Source organism: Pelodiscus sinensis, chromosome 14, assembly GCF_052426305.1.
Source record: "Pelodiscus sinensis isolate ZL-2025 chromosome 14, ASM5242630v1, whole genome shotgun sequence".
Lineage (NCBI taxonomy): Eukaryota > Metazoa > Chordata > Testudines > Trionychidae > Pelodiscus > Pelodiscus sinensis.
Window position 1 is genome coordinate 3,035,287 of NC_143065.1, and position 21,413 is coordinate 3,056,699.

General features: G+C 41.8%; 1 protein-coding gene across 5 annotated transcripts in view; it reads right to left on the reverse strand.

Annotated features, from left to right (window-relative positions):
* The window catches only part of OTUD7A (OTU deubiquitinase 7A), a 227,748-nt gene that overhangs the window by 74,454 nt on the left and 131,881 nt on the right, over window positions 1–21,413 (reverse strand). For all 5 annotated transcript variants that reach the window (XM_089781887.1, XM_075897706.2, XM_075897700.2 and 2 more), the window contains one exon: window positions 385–567. In XM_089781887.1, coding sequence (XP_089638013.1) covers window positions 385–567 — 183 coding nt within the window. The remainder of the gene's footprint in view (window positions 1–384; window positions 568–21,413) is intronic.

Genomic DNA, 21,413 nt, shown 5'->3' on the forward strand with positions numbered 1-21,413 from the left:
CAAATTTACTTCAAAGATGTCTCTTTCAAGGCCATCTTTATTATTTAATAATGATCAGGAAGTCAATGACTGACAAGATGAAATTTTCCCTGGACTCTTAAATCATGGGACATTAAAAATGGGAACAGTTTGCAATTTCATCACTCCTCTCATAGTTAACATAGCACTCTGTCTAAAATCCTAATGCTTCAATTTCACCTTAAAATCTGCTGGGTGTAGGCAAAAATCAACAGGACTGAAAATCATGGAATAGATTTTCCACCCGCATTTCCATAAACTTACTAACAATGACACAATTTATCTGGTGGCAGATAATGTACTACTTATTCTTTGATTAGCCAAAAAGCTATTTGTCCACAAATGCTGTCAAATAGCTGCATTTACCTTGAGCAATTTCATCCTGTCTCTGCAGACTTGGTCGTTCAGTCTTGTTCACCTGTTGGGGTGAGTCTCTTTCCTGCTGCTTATAGTACTTCCCTTCATTAAACACCTGGGGCAGATTGGCTGTGTGCACCTGTCGGAGCTGCTCATAGTCACTCAGAGCAGCAGTCAAATCCCAGTTTTTGCCTGCCAAAAGATGAAAGGTAATATTCTGTAAACACTTGATAGCTGTGTTCGACAAGACTCAAAAAAACTTGCATACATTTTAGGGACATAGGTCAGATAGTTGAAAATGGACATAACTCTGAATAAAACAGAATCAACAATAATTGGGGAACCAACAAACCATGTGCACTACAGAAAATACATAGATATTGACACTTAACCAGCTGTTGAATATTGCACTATTTTTGCTTATGTTGTCGATCTAGTTAAGGCCTCGCTCTACAAATACGTCTTGTATGGCCTTTAGACCATATCTTTAAGGGACAACTTCTCCACAAAGTTCCTAACATTATTTAGGCTTAGTCTTTTATTTGGTATACAAACCCATCCATTGTATCATATATGGTGTGAAGCCCATTTATTCAAATACTTTACTGTCATAAAGAAAGTCACATTTAAGGTGTATTTGTGTAAATATTTTGCCATGTAAACTAGTACAATTCTTGCTGAAGGGACTGAAAAAGTCTCACAGAGTTGATTTAATTAAGAGCCAACAGTATGTATTGAAAATATCTGTTAATTTTTTTTGTTAACTTTAGTTTCATGGATCAACTCCAATAAAAACCTCTTACCTTTCTTTGACTGAGTTATCATTATGAACTTTAAACTGTTTTGTCTTAATTTGATACTGTTAACTGGAACTGCTCACACATTCAAATGAGTCCTTAGCCATAGAAAAGAACATATCTGCTTTTTATCATTCTATTATTTGATGTAAAACTAATAAAACAATTGCAACAGAAAAGTGTCAATTATAACATCACTCGGTCTTAATTGTTCAAATCTACATCAGACTTTTGTTCTCTTAAAATGATTTTGCTCAAAGTAATATAAATGCTCTTTGCCCATTCTATCACAAGGTTAAAAAAAACAATTCAATGATCAGCCAGCATTTTAATTGTCAAATATGCAACAAAAACTACTGGAGCAAACCAGTTTCTTGAAGAAAAACATTGTGTAATTTAGGAAATAAAAGGAGGACTCTTTTCACAGAGCGTACAATAAACAAATTGTATCAATCTTGAGAATGGGATTTTATTTATTCCAAACAAGAACTAGCATCCAAAATCAGCAGCATACATATCATGTGCCTTACAACGGACTAGTTATGCAGTGCATCTTTTACCAGCCATAAGCAAAACAAAAATGCTTACATTAAGTCCTAACAATTGGGAAATATTTTTTCTCAGACTCTCTCAATGCCAAAGTATCTGTTTTTGGCCACACAGATAAAAGTTTAGGACTCAACTGTATTTCTGGAAATTTAACACATACTCAAGCGTTGCTAACCTTCACCATTGGAAAATAATGAGTCAGACCCCCCAAAACCATGAGGATTCTTTTTAATGAAATATGGATTCCTTGTATTACCCTCCCAGTTTCTAAGCCTTTACAGTGGTCTCGGGCCTTACCTCTTGCTGACATTGGGGGTTCCAGCACTCCACGTGACAAAAAAAAAAAAATCCTGACATTTGAAAGTTCTCTCACGAGATAATGAGTTAGGCTTTATTTTACTTAGAAATCATGTCTCTCCTGATTAACCCATGAGAGTTGGCAAAACTGCACATTACAAATAGCATTCTGGCCCTGCAATCCTAGCATACCCCAAACTCCTGATGAAATTAGCAGGACTGGGGAAGTAATGGAAAAGCCAGCCCATAATAATCTCTTCTCTAGGCCTCATGTGGTCTGCTTTTACATCACGACAAAAGCCAGCCACCTTCTTTGGGAGTTTTGCCACAAGAAGCAGAGTGAGGGCTCCGTGACTTACATCTTGAATCATGTGGAGTGATGCTCCACTGAACAACATGGCCGATGGACTTGCTACTGCAAGCTTGAAGTTATATAGATAGAGAAGTAATTGGTTTCATTCTTTTCAAATCTCCTCAGTATACCTGAACATCTGTAACTGCTTCCTAAGTGAGACAGCCAGTCAGCAGCAAACATGACATCTTAAAGCTGCACTGACACATTTAAAGTCTATTCGTTTAATTCTTTTCTATTTCCTGCCGTCTCTAGGCACTGAATGTAGGCAAATCCTCCATCAAGAGAGTGTGCTATGAGGCCCTCCAGACTAATTAAGGGCTTCAGGATACTAGCCAGCCTGAAAAGGCTTTTTCAATCACTCCTTCACCATGTATATCCTTCCCAAACTTTCACCCATGGCAGTAGTGTGACTCCTCTGTGTGGGAACTGTAATAATGTTCCATAAATCCCCCTGGAACAGGGACTGAATTGAGAAAAAAAGTGCGGACCATCATCAACACAACCACTTCTCTCATTGCTGGGGCCTAAAAGAGCCTTTCTTCCTTCCAGTTGCCTTTTTCCTGCCAGGAAAATACAAGAATAGATGTTCTACTTTCCCTGTTGCCCACGAAGAAAAGCAAAAGCCGGAAATGAGAAGGGAGAAAAAGGAAGAAGTAGGAGAGCAGGCAGAGAAATCAGAGGGGCAATCGAGAGAATGAAAGAGAATGTGAGAGAAAATGAGCCAGAGACGATGTAGATGAGAGTGAGGTTCTGTACTGTTTTGAAGGTAAGTGGGAATTTGAATTTAATGCAGCATAGGGCAGGTAAATCACAAAAAGGTCCAGTGGGAAGGCTGAATTGACTACATTTACTGATTTTCCAGCAGTAAAGGACTGCCGCAGTAGCAGCAAGGCGGATATTCACCATGGCCTTGGGGCAACATATGTGGGGGGCAGCTCTGCACTCACAGAAGGGGTGGGGCCAAAGGCAGTCAGCCCTTCGGGTCACCCACATTCCTTTGAATCGCCAGGCTCTGGGGCAGTTTTTCTTAAACTTTTTAAGACCAAGGAACACCAAACTCGGGGGGGAAAAAGAGTCGGGGGGGGGGGGGGGGAAATTGTTGAGCAGCAAAAAAAAAAAAAGAAAAAAGGACGCCTACCTCTTTAAGGAGGGCTATTTTTAACTCTGTTCTCTGCTGCACGCCTCCGACTGCCTCACAGCACACCCGTGTGCCACGGAACACAGTTTAAGAAACACTGCTCTGGGGCATTTGCCGCCTTTGCTCCCTTTGTCGGCAGGCCTGAGCAATAGTGGACCAACAGAGGCCAGAGAAGTTCCAGCATCAGGGGGACAAGAGATTTTTGCAGCACAGATAGTAAGGAAAGAGGATCAATTTTGATTTTGTTAAAGAGGAACATACTATAGGATTAATCAAGAAACCAAGTGGGCCTGATGGAGAGAGAGGGGAGCCAGGGGACTGATCTGTATTTCAAAGTGCGTGATAAAACTCAAGAAGATTGCTCGTCAACTCAGAGAAAAGAATTGCTGTTATAGTTGATATAAAACAAACTCTTTCAAGTCAATCTTTTTGGATCGTTTTCAGATTCTGCTCATGCTATTATTAAAGTGGCTTCTGAAATGAACTGACATCACATCACGGAAGCCCTTTATTTAGGCTACTTTTTTTAAAAAAAGTGTTCTGACATTGCAGGATGCATAGTCTTGAGTCACTGACTTTTATGGAAGCAGCGGTGGACATTGGGCACAGAGTACAACTGTGTGGAACAAAGCACGAGTACTTAAGGGTGAAAGCTGGTGCATTATTTAACAGTAACTATGCAAAGTCCTATCACAGTTCTATTCGTGGCTGTTCATCAGATAAAGCAACACGTAAGTGTATCTTGAAAACGAAGGATGGAGGGTTGTCAGCTTAAGCAACACTCCAGGAAAAAATATGTACCGAGCTTGTGACAGTTGCAGATGAGCTGTAATCATTAACACCAAGTTGCAAATAATCTAATTTTGGATTTCTGTGACACAGCTGAAAAGGAATGTGTCAGAGTATGCCTCAAATGGCCAAAAAATGATTTTAAAGCCTATAGTGGAGGAAAACCCCTTCTGTGTATCCTGGTTTTAGAAAAAGAAACATAGAATTTTTAAGATCAGTGATGTGTTCCCACAATGTTAACAGAGGGCCCCCTCAAAAAAGTCCTGTGTTAGCCAGCAACATTCTTTGGACAGAATACCTTTCCCCACTGAAAATGTCAATCGGTTCCATGCTGCACCTCATCCCCGCTTCACAAGCCTATCAACACTTCTGCTAAAAAAAACCCTTGATGAGGAAACTGAGGCATTTAGTGTTTTATTGTTTTGTATAATTAGTGCTCTTCTGATTCAGCACAGTAGAGCATAAAGGCATTAGACTGTGCAAGGTGCATGTGGGTTGACAGTTTTCAGAACTGTGTGGTGACCCCGAGAGAGGAAAACTCTAATCAGTAGCTTCATACCATTGGGGGTGGAGTTCTGGAAAAGGGAGATGTTTAAGTATCAGGAGTCTGAAAGGTCAGTGCTGCACTCAGAGGAGCTAAGCAGCTAGATAGCAGGTTTCAATACTCAGAGGGATTGCCAAATAGAAGGTCTGTGCCTTGTGGGTGTGCTTAGAGATTGGGGCAACATCTGGAATCTGTTCAGGTTCCAAAAACTTAAAACGCCCTGGGGAGCCAGACCAGAGGCTGGGATTTCCCTCCCAGCTGGTCCTACTGGGTGGCTAGGAATGGGTGCTCGCTGGGATACGTGATAGAGATCACATTAGAAATCTTAGGATTGTTTCAGTAAGGTCAACCGATCCCTCCTATAGTCTCCACAGTTCCCTTAATCGCAGCTTGTTTCCAAACAAAAGCCAAGGAGACATGTAGTGCCAAGCAAACACTAGCCTCCTTTACTGAACTCGGGCCTCTTACTACAGTATGCTTGAGGATTGACATACAAACAGTTGAAATCCATCTCTACAATCAAATGAAGGGAATTATTTTAAAATATTAAATTTAACGAAGTTTTACCACTTGCAAAGTTGGGTCAGAAATGAATTACCTTGGTCAACAGAAAGACTGCTAAATAATACTGAACGGTTACTGCAAAAATATCCACATATGCTACATGAGCCAGCAGGTGTAAAAATTAACAGGACTGAAAGGTGTTTGTTAGAAATCTAGAGAGATTACTGCAGCTTTACTACCATTCCTAAGGTTCCATCATTTCTGTGACTTTTCTTAGTTAAAAGTTAGGGGTCTGACTTCCTGAACAGTTCAGCAAAGATTAGGAGCCAGCAATCACTGGATTCACATATAAGTGCCCGGGGGTGCCAGGAGCAGAATTGATGTTTGTTAAAGAGGGTTACAGAGAAAAATGTAACAAAAATATACTGTGTCAGGAATTTGGTTCTGAATTAATTAGTGTCAGAGATAGCAAGCACACAGATCAAAGGTAAAATTAAAAATAAAGGAATTTCTCTCCTAAATAAGACTGCCTGAATAACAATAACAGAAAGCTCTGTCAATCAGAATAAAAACAGAAGGTGGAGATAATTACACAATAGAAAGGAAATCCCACTATAGTGGATTAGTAAAGCAAAGTAGTGTCTGAATAACTTATTTGTACTACATTAGGAAAAAGACTGGAAACGTACAATATATTATCACACTGCAGTGATGAATAAACTGGGCAAAATAAAATAAAATCCCAACTAATGCCTAAGACTAGAACCAAGGCAAACTGAATCTTGAGGTTGGAAAAATTTTGGTTAGCTACTTTTCTAAATTTATTTAAAATGAAAAAAGACTATGTTGTGTGTACTGGGTGCATATGCGAGATCCTCTACCCTTGTTTGGAATAACTGGTCCTCTTTCAGTAAGAAGGAAAATTCCTTAAATAACCCCAGACACCTTTCTTCTTCTGGCGTTTGTCCCCTTTGTTCCGAAGAGGAACAAAGTTGTGCTCAAGATCTACCCCAGAGGTATTTCAGATGATTAAAGCTCTCTGCCTTCAGAGGTAGGGTTGCCAGATGGCTTAACCAAAAATACCAAACACCCCCCCCCCCTCGCCAAAAAACACCACCACACCACTGGGGGAAAAAAAATCTGTCGAGAAAAAAAAGGGAGAGACCAAAGTTGTTGAGCAAAACCAACCAACCAACCAACCAACCAACCAACCAACCAACCAACGCCAAAGAGTTATTACATTAAAAAGATAAAAGGGGTCTCTGTACTGGGTCCAGGTTCTTCCTCTCTCAGCCATCAAGGGAGTAAAGGGGGAGGAGGTTTTAGTCTCTGCACTGGGGAACAGTTGTCACGGATGCACATAGGAGCATTCCACCAGACGTGCTGCCTGTTCTGCATCACTCCCCTCAGAGATGGGGCAGCTACATCCCACCAGGGATTGGGGTTGAGATGACCTCAGATAGATTAGGATCTGCCACCAGTGAAGGCTCCTCACCATTCCCTTCAGCCCATGCCCCACCGCCAGTGAGATACTACATGAGAGGAGTAAAGCAGGAAAAACAGATCTAGGTACTTACCATTGGCGCTTGTTGAATTTCTGAGCAGCACTAGCTGTGGCAGAATCTCAAAAAGGGAAATGAAGTTGGGGGAACATCTCAAAAGGCAAAGGCAGCCTTGAGCCACGACTGGGAATTAGATGGCAAATTACTGAGCCAAACTGCTAGTTGGAAATTTGACCTGAAATTTGGCATTTCCCTAAGAAAAGCTCTGCAGGTGGAAGATTTGGGGCAAGCTGCCCCCTCCACTGTGGAAGTTTAAAAAAAATAAAAAAATAAAAAAGGCAGGCGGGCACTCCAATGGATGGGGCCTTCCCATTACCAGTGACTGACAGGTTTAGTTCTGCTCCCAGCTACAAACTGTCTGAGGTATCCATTGTATCAGGTCTGTGCACTTTAGCATGATGGAAAACGTATAGTATTTACATCATGATTTCCCTCTAGTTTGAACTGAAATAAATTGTGCTAATAGAAAAGTCAGAGGTTTGCTCATTTTCTATTTTAAAATACCACCACTACCTTGGATTTTACATTCAATATTCCCTAATGCAGATTCTCTAAAATCCAATCAAACTAAATGTTGCAGATTTTTAAAAAATTATAAACTATGGCTGCACTCTTGCAAGAGCTCCAATGTGACCTTCTGACACAGTCTTAATTTACTTCTTTTAATAAAAATATTTCTAGTTCACTCTGCATTTTAATGAGCTTATCAGCTTGTAGAGGTAAAATGGAAAAGTCGAATTTTGCACTTTGGCATCTAAAACTTTTCACTTTGGCATTTAAACCTTTGTTTTAGAGACCCTACATATCACAGTCTTTGTGGGGGTGGGAAGCACACTCATTCTTCAGAACTGCAGTAGGTAATCATACCTATCTTTCAATGGTTACCATTGTACTTAGGTATATTTTCCCTTATTATTTGGAAACATAAAAACAGCCCATGAATATAGAATGTAAAATATTTATCCACTTCATTTGTCACTTCATTACCTCTCCCTGGAGAAATTTCAGAATCAGTTGTGCTAGAGAGGTAAAGAGACAAACACTCAAAGACTTCCTAACAGTAGAGCATGTGAGTTGCCTAACTAACTCCATTCAAATTGATGGAACTTCTCATATGCTTAAAGTCAAGTCTAGGATTTGCCGCATCAGAGACAGCGTTCTCGCTCTGAAGATGCTGCACGTCGCTGTACATCTATGTAAAAAATAAATACATAAATGAATTATATCGTGCTCTTCTATTGTACTTTTCAACCAGCATGTAGTTTATGTTTGGGGTGGGGAGCGGCAAAGAATGGAGGAAAACAGACATGACAGGAGATCAGCTGCAGCAATATTTTTAGTCAGGTGTCCCCTCAGATGTGAAGTAGCTCACTATGGCTATTTTGGGTAATGAATTCATTTATCTTCACTTCTTAAAAGAGCTAGCATCTAACTACCTAGACAAGCTTGGGGATCTTTATTTTTAATTAGCAAGAATAGGAATAATACAATTATAAAACCCCACACATGGCTTTCAAAATTCAGCCTACTTCAAAATGTTAAAGATGGCACTTAAAAAGCCACTCTCAATACCTGATTTAGTTGTAAATGCCACACTGTAGAGGATGAAATATAAGATGCAGAATTGGGGAAGATCCAAGTAATAGTGATTACAGAGAAGGCAGATTTGTAACAATATCCAGGAAGAATCTCAACAAAAGAAATTAAAAAGAAGTGCAGGAAATTTTGGCTAAAATGATGGAGGATGAAAGTATGTAAGAAAAAGTCACAGGGGGTGAGAAAAAGCTATTTAACCACAAATTGTTATACTGTCTGCACTAGCTGAGTGAGTACTATTTACCAATAAAGCACAGGTGGTTAGAAAGAGACCCAATATGAATGAACATAAAGTGTGTGTGTGTGTGTGTGTGTGCGCGCGCGCGCACGCATGCATGCAAAGTGCTACACATCACATAGAGAAGACAGGCAGGAACTGATAGAGGATAAAAATAATTACACACAGAAGCATAAAGAGAAAAGGACATCAAACAAGAGGCTAGCCCAAAAAGTTTCTCCAGGCCTATAAGGAACAAAAAGGTAAGAGAAAGAGATTGCCATGTTGCAAAACAATGCTTACACAATGAGAAAATTTTGTGGGGAGGGGCAATATAGCGATATAATTAAAATTGCCACACTGGGCCACAGAATTTGCTTTTAAACTTGTTCTCTAAAATTAGGATTGCCAACTGTGGATGAATTCCTGGAGATTTCATCATTTGATAATCTTTAATTAAAGATTAAATCCCCCTCAGCACTCCCCTGCAATATTGGTAAGAGTCCTGCTGTCAGAAAAAACTCATCACAGTTGTATAATTAGCCAACATTTTAGCTCCTGCAAAACGTATAGTGGAAAGATCTCCTATGTAAAACCAACATGCAATATCGCTCTGTATTTTAAGAAATCCACCAAGTGACAACTATCCCATCAATATCTGTGAAACAGCAGTGTGCTGTTAGAAGGGAGGTGAGCACATCTCCCTTGTTCTAGCCAATTAAACTGACTTAATATTCTAAATTAGCCAACAGTGTTTGTAACTCTGTGACCATCTCTGTAAACCTCATTCTATGAGGAATAAGGGATGTGTCTACAGAGCATTTTTTTCCAAAAATTTGTATCAGTTGAGATTTTCCAGGGTGACTTCATTGCTAGGTAAAATGACTTGCCCACTGATTGACTTAACGAAAGGCAAATGCCCTCATTAGTGGGGGATATTACAGGAGAGAGAAATTATTTCAAGTGCTTCCCTCCAGCGTCACCTTTGTCCTGCCTATTTCCAGCCTTAGCCAGATGCTCTCCATCCAGATGCAGCAAAGCAATGAGAAAGATGAGGCCTCGTGTTACTCACAGTTGATGTAGTAATGCTGAATACCTCTACACTACTGGTATGTTAGTGTGCTGAAGGCCTTCATGTTGATGAATATGGGAGGGAAGAGAGCCTTGTGAGGTTCTGTGCGCTGAGGAGCAGTTCCACATATTTTACCATTGGAGTTCACGAGTCACAGATTTAAGAGCAGGAGGAACATTCTGATCATTTTCTCTGGCCCCTGAAATGCCACAGAGCACTGAATTCACCCAATGGGTACGTCTAAACTACATGCCTCCGTCGACGGAGGCATGTAGATTAGACAGATCGGCAGAGGGAAATGAAGCCGCGATTAAAATAATCGCGGCTTCATTTAAATTTAAATGGCTGCCCCGCTCTGCCGATCAGCTGTTTGTCGGCAGATCGGGGCAGTCTGGACGCGCCGCGTCGACAAAGAAGCCTTTCTTGATCGGCACAGGTAAACCTGGTTTCACGAGGCATACCTGTGCCGATAAAGAAAGGCTTCTTTGTCGACGCGGCGCGTCCAGACTGCCCCGATCTGCCGACAAACAGCTGATCGGCAGAGCGGGGCAGCCATTTAAATTTAAATGAAGCCGCGATTATTTTAATCGCGGCTTCATTTCCCTCTGCCCATCTGTCTAATCTACATGCCTCCGTCGACGGAGGCATGTAGTCTAGACACACCCAATGATTCTAGTATCTAGCCCAAGCACTTTGGCTAAAATGAAGCACCTCTTTATGAAAGACATTCAAGCCTTAATGTAAAGGTTCCAAGCGATGGATTATTTACCACATCTTTGGTAATGCGTGCGGGTAACGAGCGCACTTTTTAAAAGTGTGCCATGCTTCTCCAGTTTGAACTTTGAGAACATTAACTTCCAGCCAGTGAAGCTTCTTATGCCTTTGTTAGATTAAAAAGTCTTGAATATCAGATAACTCGGCCTAAGTGAATATGAACCATGATTAAACCACCTTGATGAGTTAAACAAATTGCTCTCCTTTAGTTTCTCTTTATAGGAAATGTTTCTCAGACGCTGAATCATCTTTCTAGCTCACTGTAGGATATAAGCCATTTCAGGGCACTTCCATTCACCCTTTGGCTACCATTTGAGATTTTTTTCCCCAATGAGATTTTTTAGAAACACGACGTTAGGCACTTGGTGGCACTTACTCAAATCATGAGTGTTTCTGTCACTGCATATTTTAGGGGAATCTGTCTCCTACCATTGTGCTGGTAAGAACCTGGAATGTTTTCTCTTCTCTAGATCTCAAATACTATCCAGCTTTAGAGCATATTTTTGCTCCTTTATTCTTTATCTTAATGCTGCTTTTGTTGAGTTGATTTTATTGATGATGTTGTAAGTACAAGAGATGTAACATTATACCTTTACAATATTGTAAGGGATACTTTGTAAACTCAGTATTCTGTCCAGATGCTATTTATAATGATTACAATGATATAGCAGGGTTATAAATAAAATAATAAAATTGAGAAAAAAATAAAGAACACTGTTTCCCCAGCAAAAGTTGTATTGTTTCTTATGTTTATTGCTAGCAGTGATTCTAAAAACACTTTTACTACAAGAGAGTAATAACTGAATCTAGAAGTTTTATGGGAAAAGCTTGCTAATGCCAAGAAAGTATTCAGAGAAATGATGATTTTGTAGTGTCTGGCTCTCAAGACTGTTGATAGATTATTAGTTTTCATCACTGCAAACTGCTTCTCATTTTGTTTCACTTAGCGAATGCACTATTTGAATCAATAGGCCAAAGAAAACCACTTGACACTCTTTTGAAGGATAGACAAGTCTGAAATTGTCAGTTTCTCATACCTATAGAGAAGTCACTCTTTACAAACTAGCTGCCAATTAATAAAACAACCCCGAAGTTCAGTTTAAAAGCCATAATTTATTCCCATCAGTATCCATATATTAACAAAAATATTCATATGTATAAGACAAGTGATATAACAGCTGTATTCTTGGCATGATGTTCAGATGAAAAACTAAGTTAAAATCAGAGCCTGAGTTTCAAAATAAGATTTATTTTTACTCCATGATTTTAAAGTAAAAAAAAAAAAACAGTTCAATGTCATTATTACTGTTCTTTGAATTGTCTAGTCTGGATTAACTGAAAGTCACTCAAATTTGCAGTGGGAAGGTTCAGGGGATCTTTCTGGTCCCTGCGGAACAAGAAGTTTGCTTCTATGCTACCTTGTTTTTTTTAATTCTACTTAAACATGCTCTTCTCTGAAGAAAACACCATCTAACAGCATAGCATCTGTGATGAGTTTCTGCTGGGTAATCCACATGATTGCATGCATTTTCAGAATCAGAAATCCAATCTCTTTGTGGATTATATTGGTAGTGAACAGAACATACCTTGATTAAGCTATATGCCAAGTTGCAGGTGGATGACAATTATTTTAAGCAGCTGATGAAATGTAACATGGACAGATGGCTTAGCAGAAAAGCATTGTGTCATCCTTTTTTGTAGATCAACATGCTCTTTTCATTTAAAATATATCTTTTTAAATGCTGGGGCTTTGTTTAATTATTTTTATTTATTGTCAGGAGAGCTCCCTCACAAATCTGAACATGGATTATGTTAATCCACACCCAACACTGCTTGGCAACAAAACACTTTCATTTAAAGAGGAAAAAATTACAATCTCATTTCACAAGTAGCTGGTCAGGCTCCTAAAAGAATCTGGTTAGTGTGCCAAGAGCTGTCCTCAATACTTTAGAGTACAAGGGATAATCTCACTGTTGCTGTAAGAAAAGAGAAGATGACATCTTGGCTTACATCACTAGACAGACACAAGGGGCCATAGGATGGAGAGTTTTTGCTTGCTGAGGAAGATTGATCCTGTAAATCAAGTGTGTTGAAATCTTTGGGAACAAAAGAAAGTTCTCAATCTTGAACAAAGATAGTAAGTTACTGAAGTTAGCTCATAGTCATTAGAACGGGGTGGACAATAGTTTTTTATGGGGGCCACTCCAAGATTTTGGAAAGTTGTCAAGGGCTGCACTTTTCTGTAGAGGAGATGCAGGGTCTTGGGTGGAGGTTGGGTGCAGAAGGGAGCATGGGGTAAGGGACTGGGGTGCATGAGATGGTGTGAGGTCTGAGGGAGTTTGGGAGAAGGAGGGGGTTGTGATCTGGATCAGGGAATTGGGGTGTAGGGTCAGGGAGGAAGTATGGGTACAGGAGAGGATTCTGGCCTGGGAGAGGCTATACGAAGGGGTACAGGGTCTGGGAGGGAGTTGTGACCTGGGGCAGGAGGGTGCAGAGGGTTTGGATGGTGACCTGGGGAACAGAGCTGGGATGTGGGAGGGCAGGGTGCCAGAGGCAGGCTCTGGCTGGGAGGTGCTTACCTAAGCCAGAAGTCCTTCAGCACCCCCCAAGGCAGGCTGGGCTCCCTGCCTGCTGCAGCCTCAGGTCACTTTAAATTGCAGGCTTGTTCCCTCCACTTGGCCCCCAGCTCTGGGAAGGGAAAGAAACTTGTGCTGTCCCCATCCCCCAGGCCAATCTCTCAACTCCTATTGGCTGAGGATTGGCCTGGGGGACCAGGGGATCACACGAAGCCTCCTCCTTCCCGCTCCCTTGGTAGCACTGCTGGTACGGTCCTTGAAGTGCTGCCATGGCAGCTGTGTACCAGCTTGTACTGGCTGCCACTTTCTTACTAATACACCAGAGCAGCTCATACTGGCAGTCCCATGACCCCCTCACCCAACACATTTGCTACACCTCCATGGGCACAATCCCCTTCTGCGTCAATTTGCAATTACCCATTTTCAAATGCTATGGCCATGGAAATGACTTTCATGGATCATGAATTTGGTAGGGCTCTCAGCATAAGGATCCAATCAGGCAAAATACTGAATGACTCCTGCAAGTTGGTAGGTGCCTTCCAACACTCTGAGGCCAGCTCTTTGCAGGAACCAGGCTCTAAATGTAACCATCTTTTTTCCATCAAAGAAAAACAACAATAAAGCCTCCTTTGGAGGCTGCCAGATGCTGTGATAATTAGGTATTTGCCTCCTCCTTAAGCCTGAAGCATTTCCATGTTTTTGTCTTTATTATTCTTTGTATAAACAGTAACCCTTCCCAGTGGGTGTATTTTTGTTGACACTATGATAGAAAGTGTAGTTTTAAAAGGTAACCTGAATGTTGTGTAGAGGAGGACCTACAGTTGTTCATTTTTATATTTAATCTCCTTTGGTTGTTTTTTAATTTCCTTGGTTGTTAAGAAATCACGTCAGGATCACTGACATTCCCAGGAGATCTATAGATGTCTGGAGAATTGCTGTATTGTGATGTCAGAAATAACATACAAGTGAAATCTAATGAAGACAGAAAGTGATTTTCATTCTGTTTAAAACTGTAATGGTTTGGTTTTGTCCTACCTGTAACTCAGGGACAAACACCCTGGAGAAAAAATAGTTTATTAAAGAGTCAACATGCTGGACTCTTTAATTAAGGAATGAGACTGCTCACAGTCTACATGTGTATGTCCCCAATTAACCTAGACAAACAGATATGAATAGACAATACTGATTTAAGGCTAAAAGAAGCTGCCAAACTTTTCAGACATGCTAAAGAAGGGGGAAAAGCATGCACTGGGCTTGGCACCCACCTCTCCTGAGCACTTCCTCTGGTTCAGTGTGTCTGAGCTCTTTAACCCAATCCATCCCTGGTATGGGGATGTAGTCTCAGGACTGCCTCCCTGGGGCTACTATCTTCCTGTAGCCTTCTCCAGGCTCAGTTCCTACTCAGTCCTAGCAGCTAGCCTCTTGCTCCCCCGGTCCCTACCCGCAGACTTAGCTGTCCATAGTTCACTGGATTGGATTCTAGGTGCTGATTCTGGCATAGCAGCAGTAGCGGCTGGAGCCTTGGGCACTTTTGAAGGCAAGGCAACAGCACCTTTTGTCCTTCCTCCTGTTGGATGTCCTTGTTTATTAGACAGACAAGGTAGATGAGGTAATATATTTTGTTGGACCAACTTCTCTTGGTGAGAGAGATGGGCTTCCAAGCCCATCTCTCAAAAAAAAGCTTGTTCCTCTCACTAAGAGAAATTGGTTGAGTAGAAGATACCATTATTAGGACAAAGCTCAAAGGCCCTAATCAGGATCAGGTCCCATTGTGCCAATTATTTAACAGATATTTGACTGAAGTGCTAGCAGTTTAATTTGTATAACTGATTTTACCTCACCCATTTTGCTTCCTTAATAACCTGGGACAGATGCAACTTCAGCTACACCACATGCTATACTGTGACGGGGCGGCGGGGATCGCGAGCCCCAACCCCGCGCCCCGCACTGGGGCACCGCGGGAGACAGGTGCCGAAACGCCTGAGCGGCTCCCGCCAGCATAGGCGGGGGCAGGGCGGCGGGGATCGCAAGTCCCAACCCTACGCCCCGTGCCAGAGGCGCCGCAGGAAATGGCCGCTGGGATGCCCGAGCGGCTCTAACGCGCCGGCCCAGGGACGGAGGCCAGCGCAGGCGCAGGAACCTTTGCCCTGATAGGCCGCGCACGCACGCGCCCAGCCCCTCCCACAGGGGGCATGCGCCCGCGTCCCTGAGCAGGGGCGCCAGGGTTTAAAAGCCAGATGGCCTGGGCGCAGAGGAGGAGAAGAGGGAGCTCCGGCGAGACGGGGCGTGGACGATTACCCCGGACGGCGGCGGGGCGGCAGGACCGACGGCGGACCCAGGACGGGCAACCGAGTGTCCCGCGAACCGAGTGGGTGAGACACCCCCGAAACCCCGCTGAACCAGACTGAGACATACAGACCCGAAAGGGTCGGAGGAAGCAGCCCAGGACAGGGTCGGAAAACCCCGGGGACCGGTGCGTTGCGGGCATAGCCCCCCCGGTCGGGCAGCGCTTCTCGGACGCATTCCCTTAGGGTCGTGGGCTGGGACCAGAAGAGGGGGCGGGCCCAGGTCCCGCTGCGCCCCGGTCGGATACTGGGGAACCACCCGAAAGCAGTGAAAGATAACGACCCCTCTCCCCGAGGTAGGGGCTGGGACCATTACATATACTTATTAGAGCCGTGTGATACAATGGAGGTAAAACTACAAATCCACCCAATAAGCAGCTATGGAATTGATATAATAAAACAGAATTTATGAGAATATTGTTAGAACACAGGACACTAAATCATGTAAAAATATTTATATGTGGCACTCGAGTTCTGAACAACATAGGAGAACAAATAAATCTTAATTCACAGGCTGCCTGAAGTCTATAGGCTCCTGTTAGCCTGCGTTCCCTCAAACCTAAACCCGTATAAATTTGCCAGCAGCCCCAAGAGTCCTTTCTCTCTGGAAAGCAAAGCAGAAGCAATGGTACTTGAATGTTCTGGACTTCTAATGAGCTACATGGAAGCAATGAGTTAGTGAAATGCAAAATGCTAAAAATCTTACAAAGTTCAATTTAACTTTGATTTATAAGGTGTAAATTCATAGTGAATTAGAGCAAGTGAAAGAAATAGCAGCAAAGAATAGTTGGACTTGAAAGGTTATGAGGAAGAAAGGAAGCCAACTTCTGCAATTAAGGAGTACTTAAAAGAAGCAAACCATAGGAAATTTTGCCCATAATCCACAATGAGCTTGTCAGGAACATGGAGTTTGTTTAAAAGGACATTTTACAACCCACCGTAAAAATGTCAGCAAGGAGATTGGAAAAGTCAGCCAGGAGGTGCTGAAAAACAGAAGACTCATCCACATAAGGGCTAAAATGGAGACTTAGAGAAACTCATGTATTCACATGCAGAAGTGTGCCGTTGTTGGATACACAGGTGATAATGTATTAGGCAGATGTCATGCAAGCTGAAACGGCTGGGCATCCTAAAGTGTTTATTGACAATTACTGTCAAAGATTTATACTGTAAAATCATGTAATTGTTGTAAGCTACTTTAGTCAACTTAAAATCATGCTATGGGGGAAGATAACATGACTTTTTTCATTGGAGAGCTATGACTCACGTTTTAAATTACTCATTTCTCTTCTCGCTGGAAATGGGAAATAAATGCCTGGTATCATTCAATGCCCTTTTTTCCACATACCTATAAATTCATCATCTTTGTGCATGTACCAAACTAGAAGTTCACTCATAAGATTTTCCCTTCATCCACTGGATTGGATTTAAATCCTTTTACGTGTGTTCTGCCATTATAACTACTCTGTGTGTAAATGACAAATTCTCTAGTGGGCATTCCTCCCCTTCCACCTCCAAAAGATATTGGCTAGTAAACCTATGTCATGTAATGTTATATCTGTATATAATGCTATGCATACTTAAGAGCTGAGCCCTTTGGAATAGCAAATGTCAGGCTAAGAGAAAAATGTACAAGAACTAGGTCTCAGTTTAGTATTTCCAAAAGCCAAGAGGTTCAAAATAAAGCACTGCACAATAAATAGAATGAGAAAAAGGAGTATGAAAGGTAGGGTGTTGGAACAGTGATTTGTAGAATTATACAACTATCAGAAGAGGATAACCTATCTAGTGAGATCATTGATGTGTATGGTGCTAGAAACAAACTTCATTCAACACACAGTTCTTCTCTGGCCACTAAGAAATTATACAGCATATTATGTAGGAAGCACTGGGGGAGTGCTGCCTTGTTTCAACTTCTTGAAAAGTTGACTCATATGGAAGTACAAGGATTTGTAATGCTTTTACATGAAAAAACGCTGTTGCATAATACAGAATGTACAAGGTACCTGATTTGTCCCCTAATTAGGCATCATTTGATTATCTTTTATCAAGGTAATACACTCAGTTTCCAAGGTAGCATACTCAGTAAATCCCTGACCAAAGAAAGGGTAATGACATGGGGAAACCTCAGTGTAAGAGGGAAAGACTGGAGGAACACCTTTTGGAGGTATATGGAGAACAGGGGCTCCCTCAGTTTAAAAATTCCTTGGCGGATATGACTAATTTAAAATAACACTTTTAATGTTAGAAAAAGATATAGAAGGCCACATTCTGTTTTCAGATACGGAAATAAATACTGAATCAAAGTAGGTGCTCTGGGGATCAACAGACAAAGAAAGGGATGTTGGTTAAATGGCCTGAATTTAAGCTGTCTCGAGGCCATTTTTCTAATCCAAAACCATGGAAGGGACCTTCCTGGCAAGCGGTGGAAGGACTTGGTCCCGATAGTGTTCTTGTCCAGAGCAGGGTTGGGTGAACTGTTCACCTGAGCCCTGGGTTGAGTTTGGCTGATCTCTGGTAAGCGGCTCATCCTGCAGACCGGTCCTTTTATTGTTTTAATAAGTTTTCTCTCTAGTGCTTTACCTTAAGAATGAATGTGCTTGCTTAGAAAGAACTGTGTGGAACCAGAAATGTGACAGCTGTGCTGATTAGAGCCCTTGAGGCAGGAAGGCAAAGGAGCGCTGTGGAGTCAGTCTGCTTTGTTGATGAATTCACAGCATTGGTGAAGAGCTGGGCAGTTTGGCAACACCGCTGTCAGGGGGGAAAGAGACAGGGGTCTCCACCCAAGAGAGGAGACAATTAAGGAGCCGAGAATCTAGACTGGGTGCTCTCATTAGACTGAGGGGGAAATACAGGGCCAGCTGCAGTTACAAGTTAGTAGTCCCATACTAAATTAGCATGGTTGCTGCTGGAGTGATCTGGAGCACCCTAGAGGGTGTTTTGTTGCAATGCCACTAAAATTTGCCCCTCCAGGACACATGTAGTGAGTGGTGCTGTAACCTGGAAGTCAGGAGTGCAGAGGAGTCTTTCACAAAAAGGTGTTCTTCCTCATAGAATGAGGAATACCCAGAAAAAACCCTCTGTTCTTTCGATTTTTTTTGCACAAAAACGCACTTGAGGTATGGATGCGCCGTGCGTTTTTTCGGGAAAACGGCCAATTTTCTGAAAAAACTCTGTAGTGTACACATAGCCAGAGAGAGCGAGAAAGAGAGAGGGAGTGAAAGAGATGCCCTCTGGCCAAATATAGATGGATAGAAGTTCTTTGGCACATTTGCTACTTTTGCTACATGTGTGCACAATGCCTCTAAGGTGCTACCAGAATGCAAATAATGAATAACAGATCTGATATCCAGCCCACATCTGGCCCAAACACTGGAAAATGATCCGCATCCTTGGTTCCACCCCTTTATGCTGGATAAAAGGACTGGGGCAGTGTAAAGTCATTTATACTCCGGGGGATTAACTGCCCTGGCACAAGACTCAAGGAGGCACCTGTAAGGCTGCTTTCCAACACTAACAACTCCCTTGCCTGACACAGGGGAAGTACAATAGTGGAAGGGTTGTTTTGGGGTGGGACCTAAACAAATTGATCTATGTGGATTCAAGGCAGCATTTTGGCTTATAGCATAGATTAAGTTGTGCCAGCAGCTGCTCCAGGGTGCAAAGTGATGCAGAATACGGAGAATGCAGGTGTTGGTTTGCAGCCACCTGACAGCACTCCCCCTCCTCCACTGGGCTGAGACTTCTGTGTGAGGCCTTTAGAGGAGCAGCACCTAATTTCATCCTGGGAGAGATACTGGATCACCATGTCCAGCTGGATATCAGAGGGAGGGTATCACCTATATACTGAGAATATGAACTCTTTGAATGGTATCCCATATGTTGAATAAGCCATCAGTATTCATTACAAATCTGTAGTGCGGCTGGATACTGTACCGGCCACGAAAGCCCACGGAGCAGAAAGACAATTACCCAGTAAGGCAGTCCATTTATTTTTTCTCTTAGTACTTGTTGCAATATTTACCTATGGATAGGAGTTAGATTCCCAAACTGGTAATTGCCAGGGTCACTCTTTACTTTTGAGTAAACCCAGTGGTTACAGGCTGCTTTGTACTGGGCATAGCTCAACCAAACCTCTGCTGCTACTACCCACGTTATGCCAGCTACCCTGCTATTCATATTCACAGTGTTTGTACACACAATTTAAAAAGATCATCCCCTAGTTCATCAAGGAGACATAGATTAAACGTAACTGGAAGATTATGTGCACTATATTGTGCTTGTATAACCGTATTTTTTAAAAAGCTCAATTATTGGGATGAGAAGAGCATTAACTTCTCAAAAACAAAGACAAACTAATTGGCTGTGTCTACATTGGCACGATCTTGCGCAAAAGCAAGTGCTTTTGCGCAAAAACTTGCTGCCTCTCTACACTGGCCGTGAATTCTTGCGCAAGAACACTGACGTTCTAATATATGAAATCAGGGCTTCTTGCGCAAGAACTATGATGCTCCCGCTCAAGAATAAGCCCTCTTGCACAACTGTTCTTGCACAAGAGGCCAGTGTAGACAGGCAACATGAATTTCTTGCACAAGAAAGCCCTATGGTTAAAATGGCCATCAGAGCTTTCTTGCGCAAAAGTGCATCTACACTGGCATGGATGCTCTTGCACAAAAGCACATCTCTTGCTCAAAGGCACATGCCAGTGTAGATGCTCTCTTCTGGAAGAGTTTTTGCACAAGAACTCTTCCGCAAAAGAGTTCTTGCGCAAAATCATGCCAGTGTAGACATAGCCATAGCTTTTAATTCAATACCAAGGGTCAGTGATTTCCATCGGTTTTAAAGTGACTTTGAAAGAGTTCTTCATAGAAAAGACTGGAGGGCTCAACCCTTTAAAAAGAAGGAGACACCTCCTCTCCCTCCCCCAAATTAAAATTAACGAACCAAAAACAAAACAAAGAACCAATACATAGAAATGCTTTTTTCACACATCCTGAAACCTCAATCAGAATGTAGCAACAGAATATAGGTCAGTTAACTACATTAAGAAATCAATGGTCAATAAATGTTTAAAAATCAACATAGTCTAGCAAGCTTATTTAGAACAAATGAGTTTTGCTAACTAGAGAAAAACAGATACCAAGTTTATGTACAGAGGAATTCAAAAGATTTGTATAAAAAAATCTTAAGAGCCACCTGCACTCACTCTGTTTTGGGGGGTTCATTAAAAATCCAAGCTCAATCTATGTTTGCAAACTGTTTGAGGAAATTTGGATTGGGGTCAAAATTAGGCAAAACGTTGTTGCTCTTGCTAAGTTTTTGTGTTTGTTTTGAATCTGAAAGGTCAAACTTAGATGTTGGCCAGATAATCAGGAAACATGAGAAGTGATGACAGTTAAAGAATCCAAGAAAGCAGCTATTATCTGTTCAAGTGAGAGAACTGTACTGTAAACAATGGGCCCCGTTCAACGTTGGTGTAACTCTACTACTTTAAATGGAGGGTGGATTTGGCCTTACTGCACCAGATCCCCAGCTTGGGTAATTGCCATAGATTCATTGAGTTTGCAAGTAACTCTCACACATCTTAAACTCAGTCTTTACAATATCAAACATTTGCAGTGAACTGTTAGAAACCCATCTACTAAATCAAAAGAAGTAAAAAGTTACATAAATATTTGTGGACTAAGTTCAAAATGATAAAGAAATGGGAGAAATCTGCCTTATGCCTTCAGAAAATCTAGGAGGACGGGTAAATTCATTGTATAAATTCTTCACTGTGGATTATTCAGTCAGCAGTAAAAGTTGGGATGCAAGAAACGAACAACTTGGAAACTGCATGGCAAATCTATTAATATTTCAGGTGGGTAGAAGCATTAGACAGGAATTGCTCAAAGCAGCCTATACTCCTCTCAAAGCAATACTT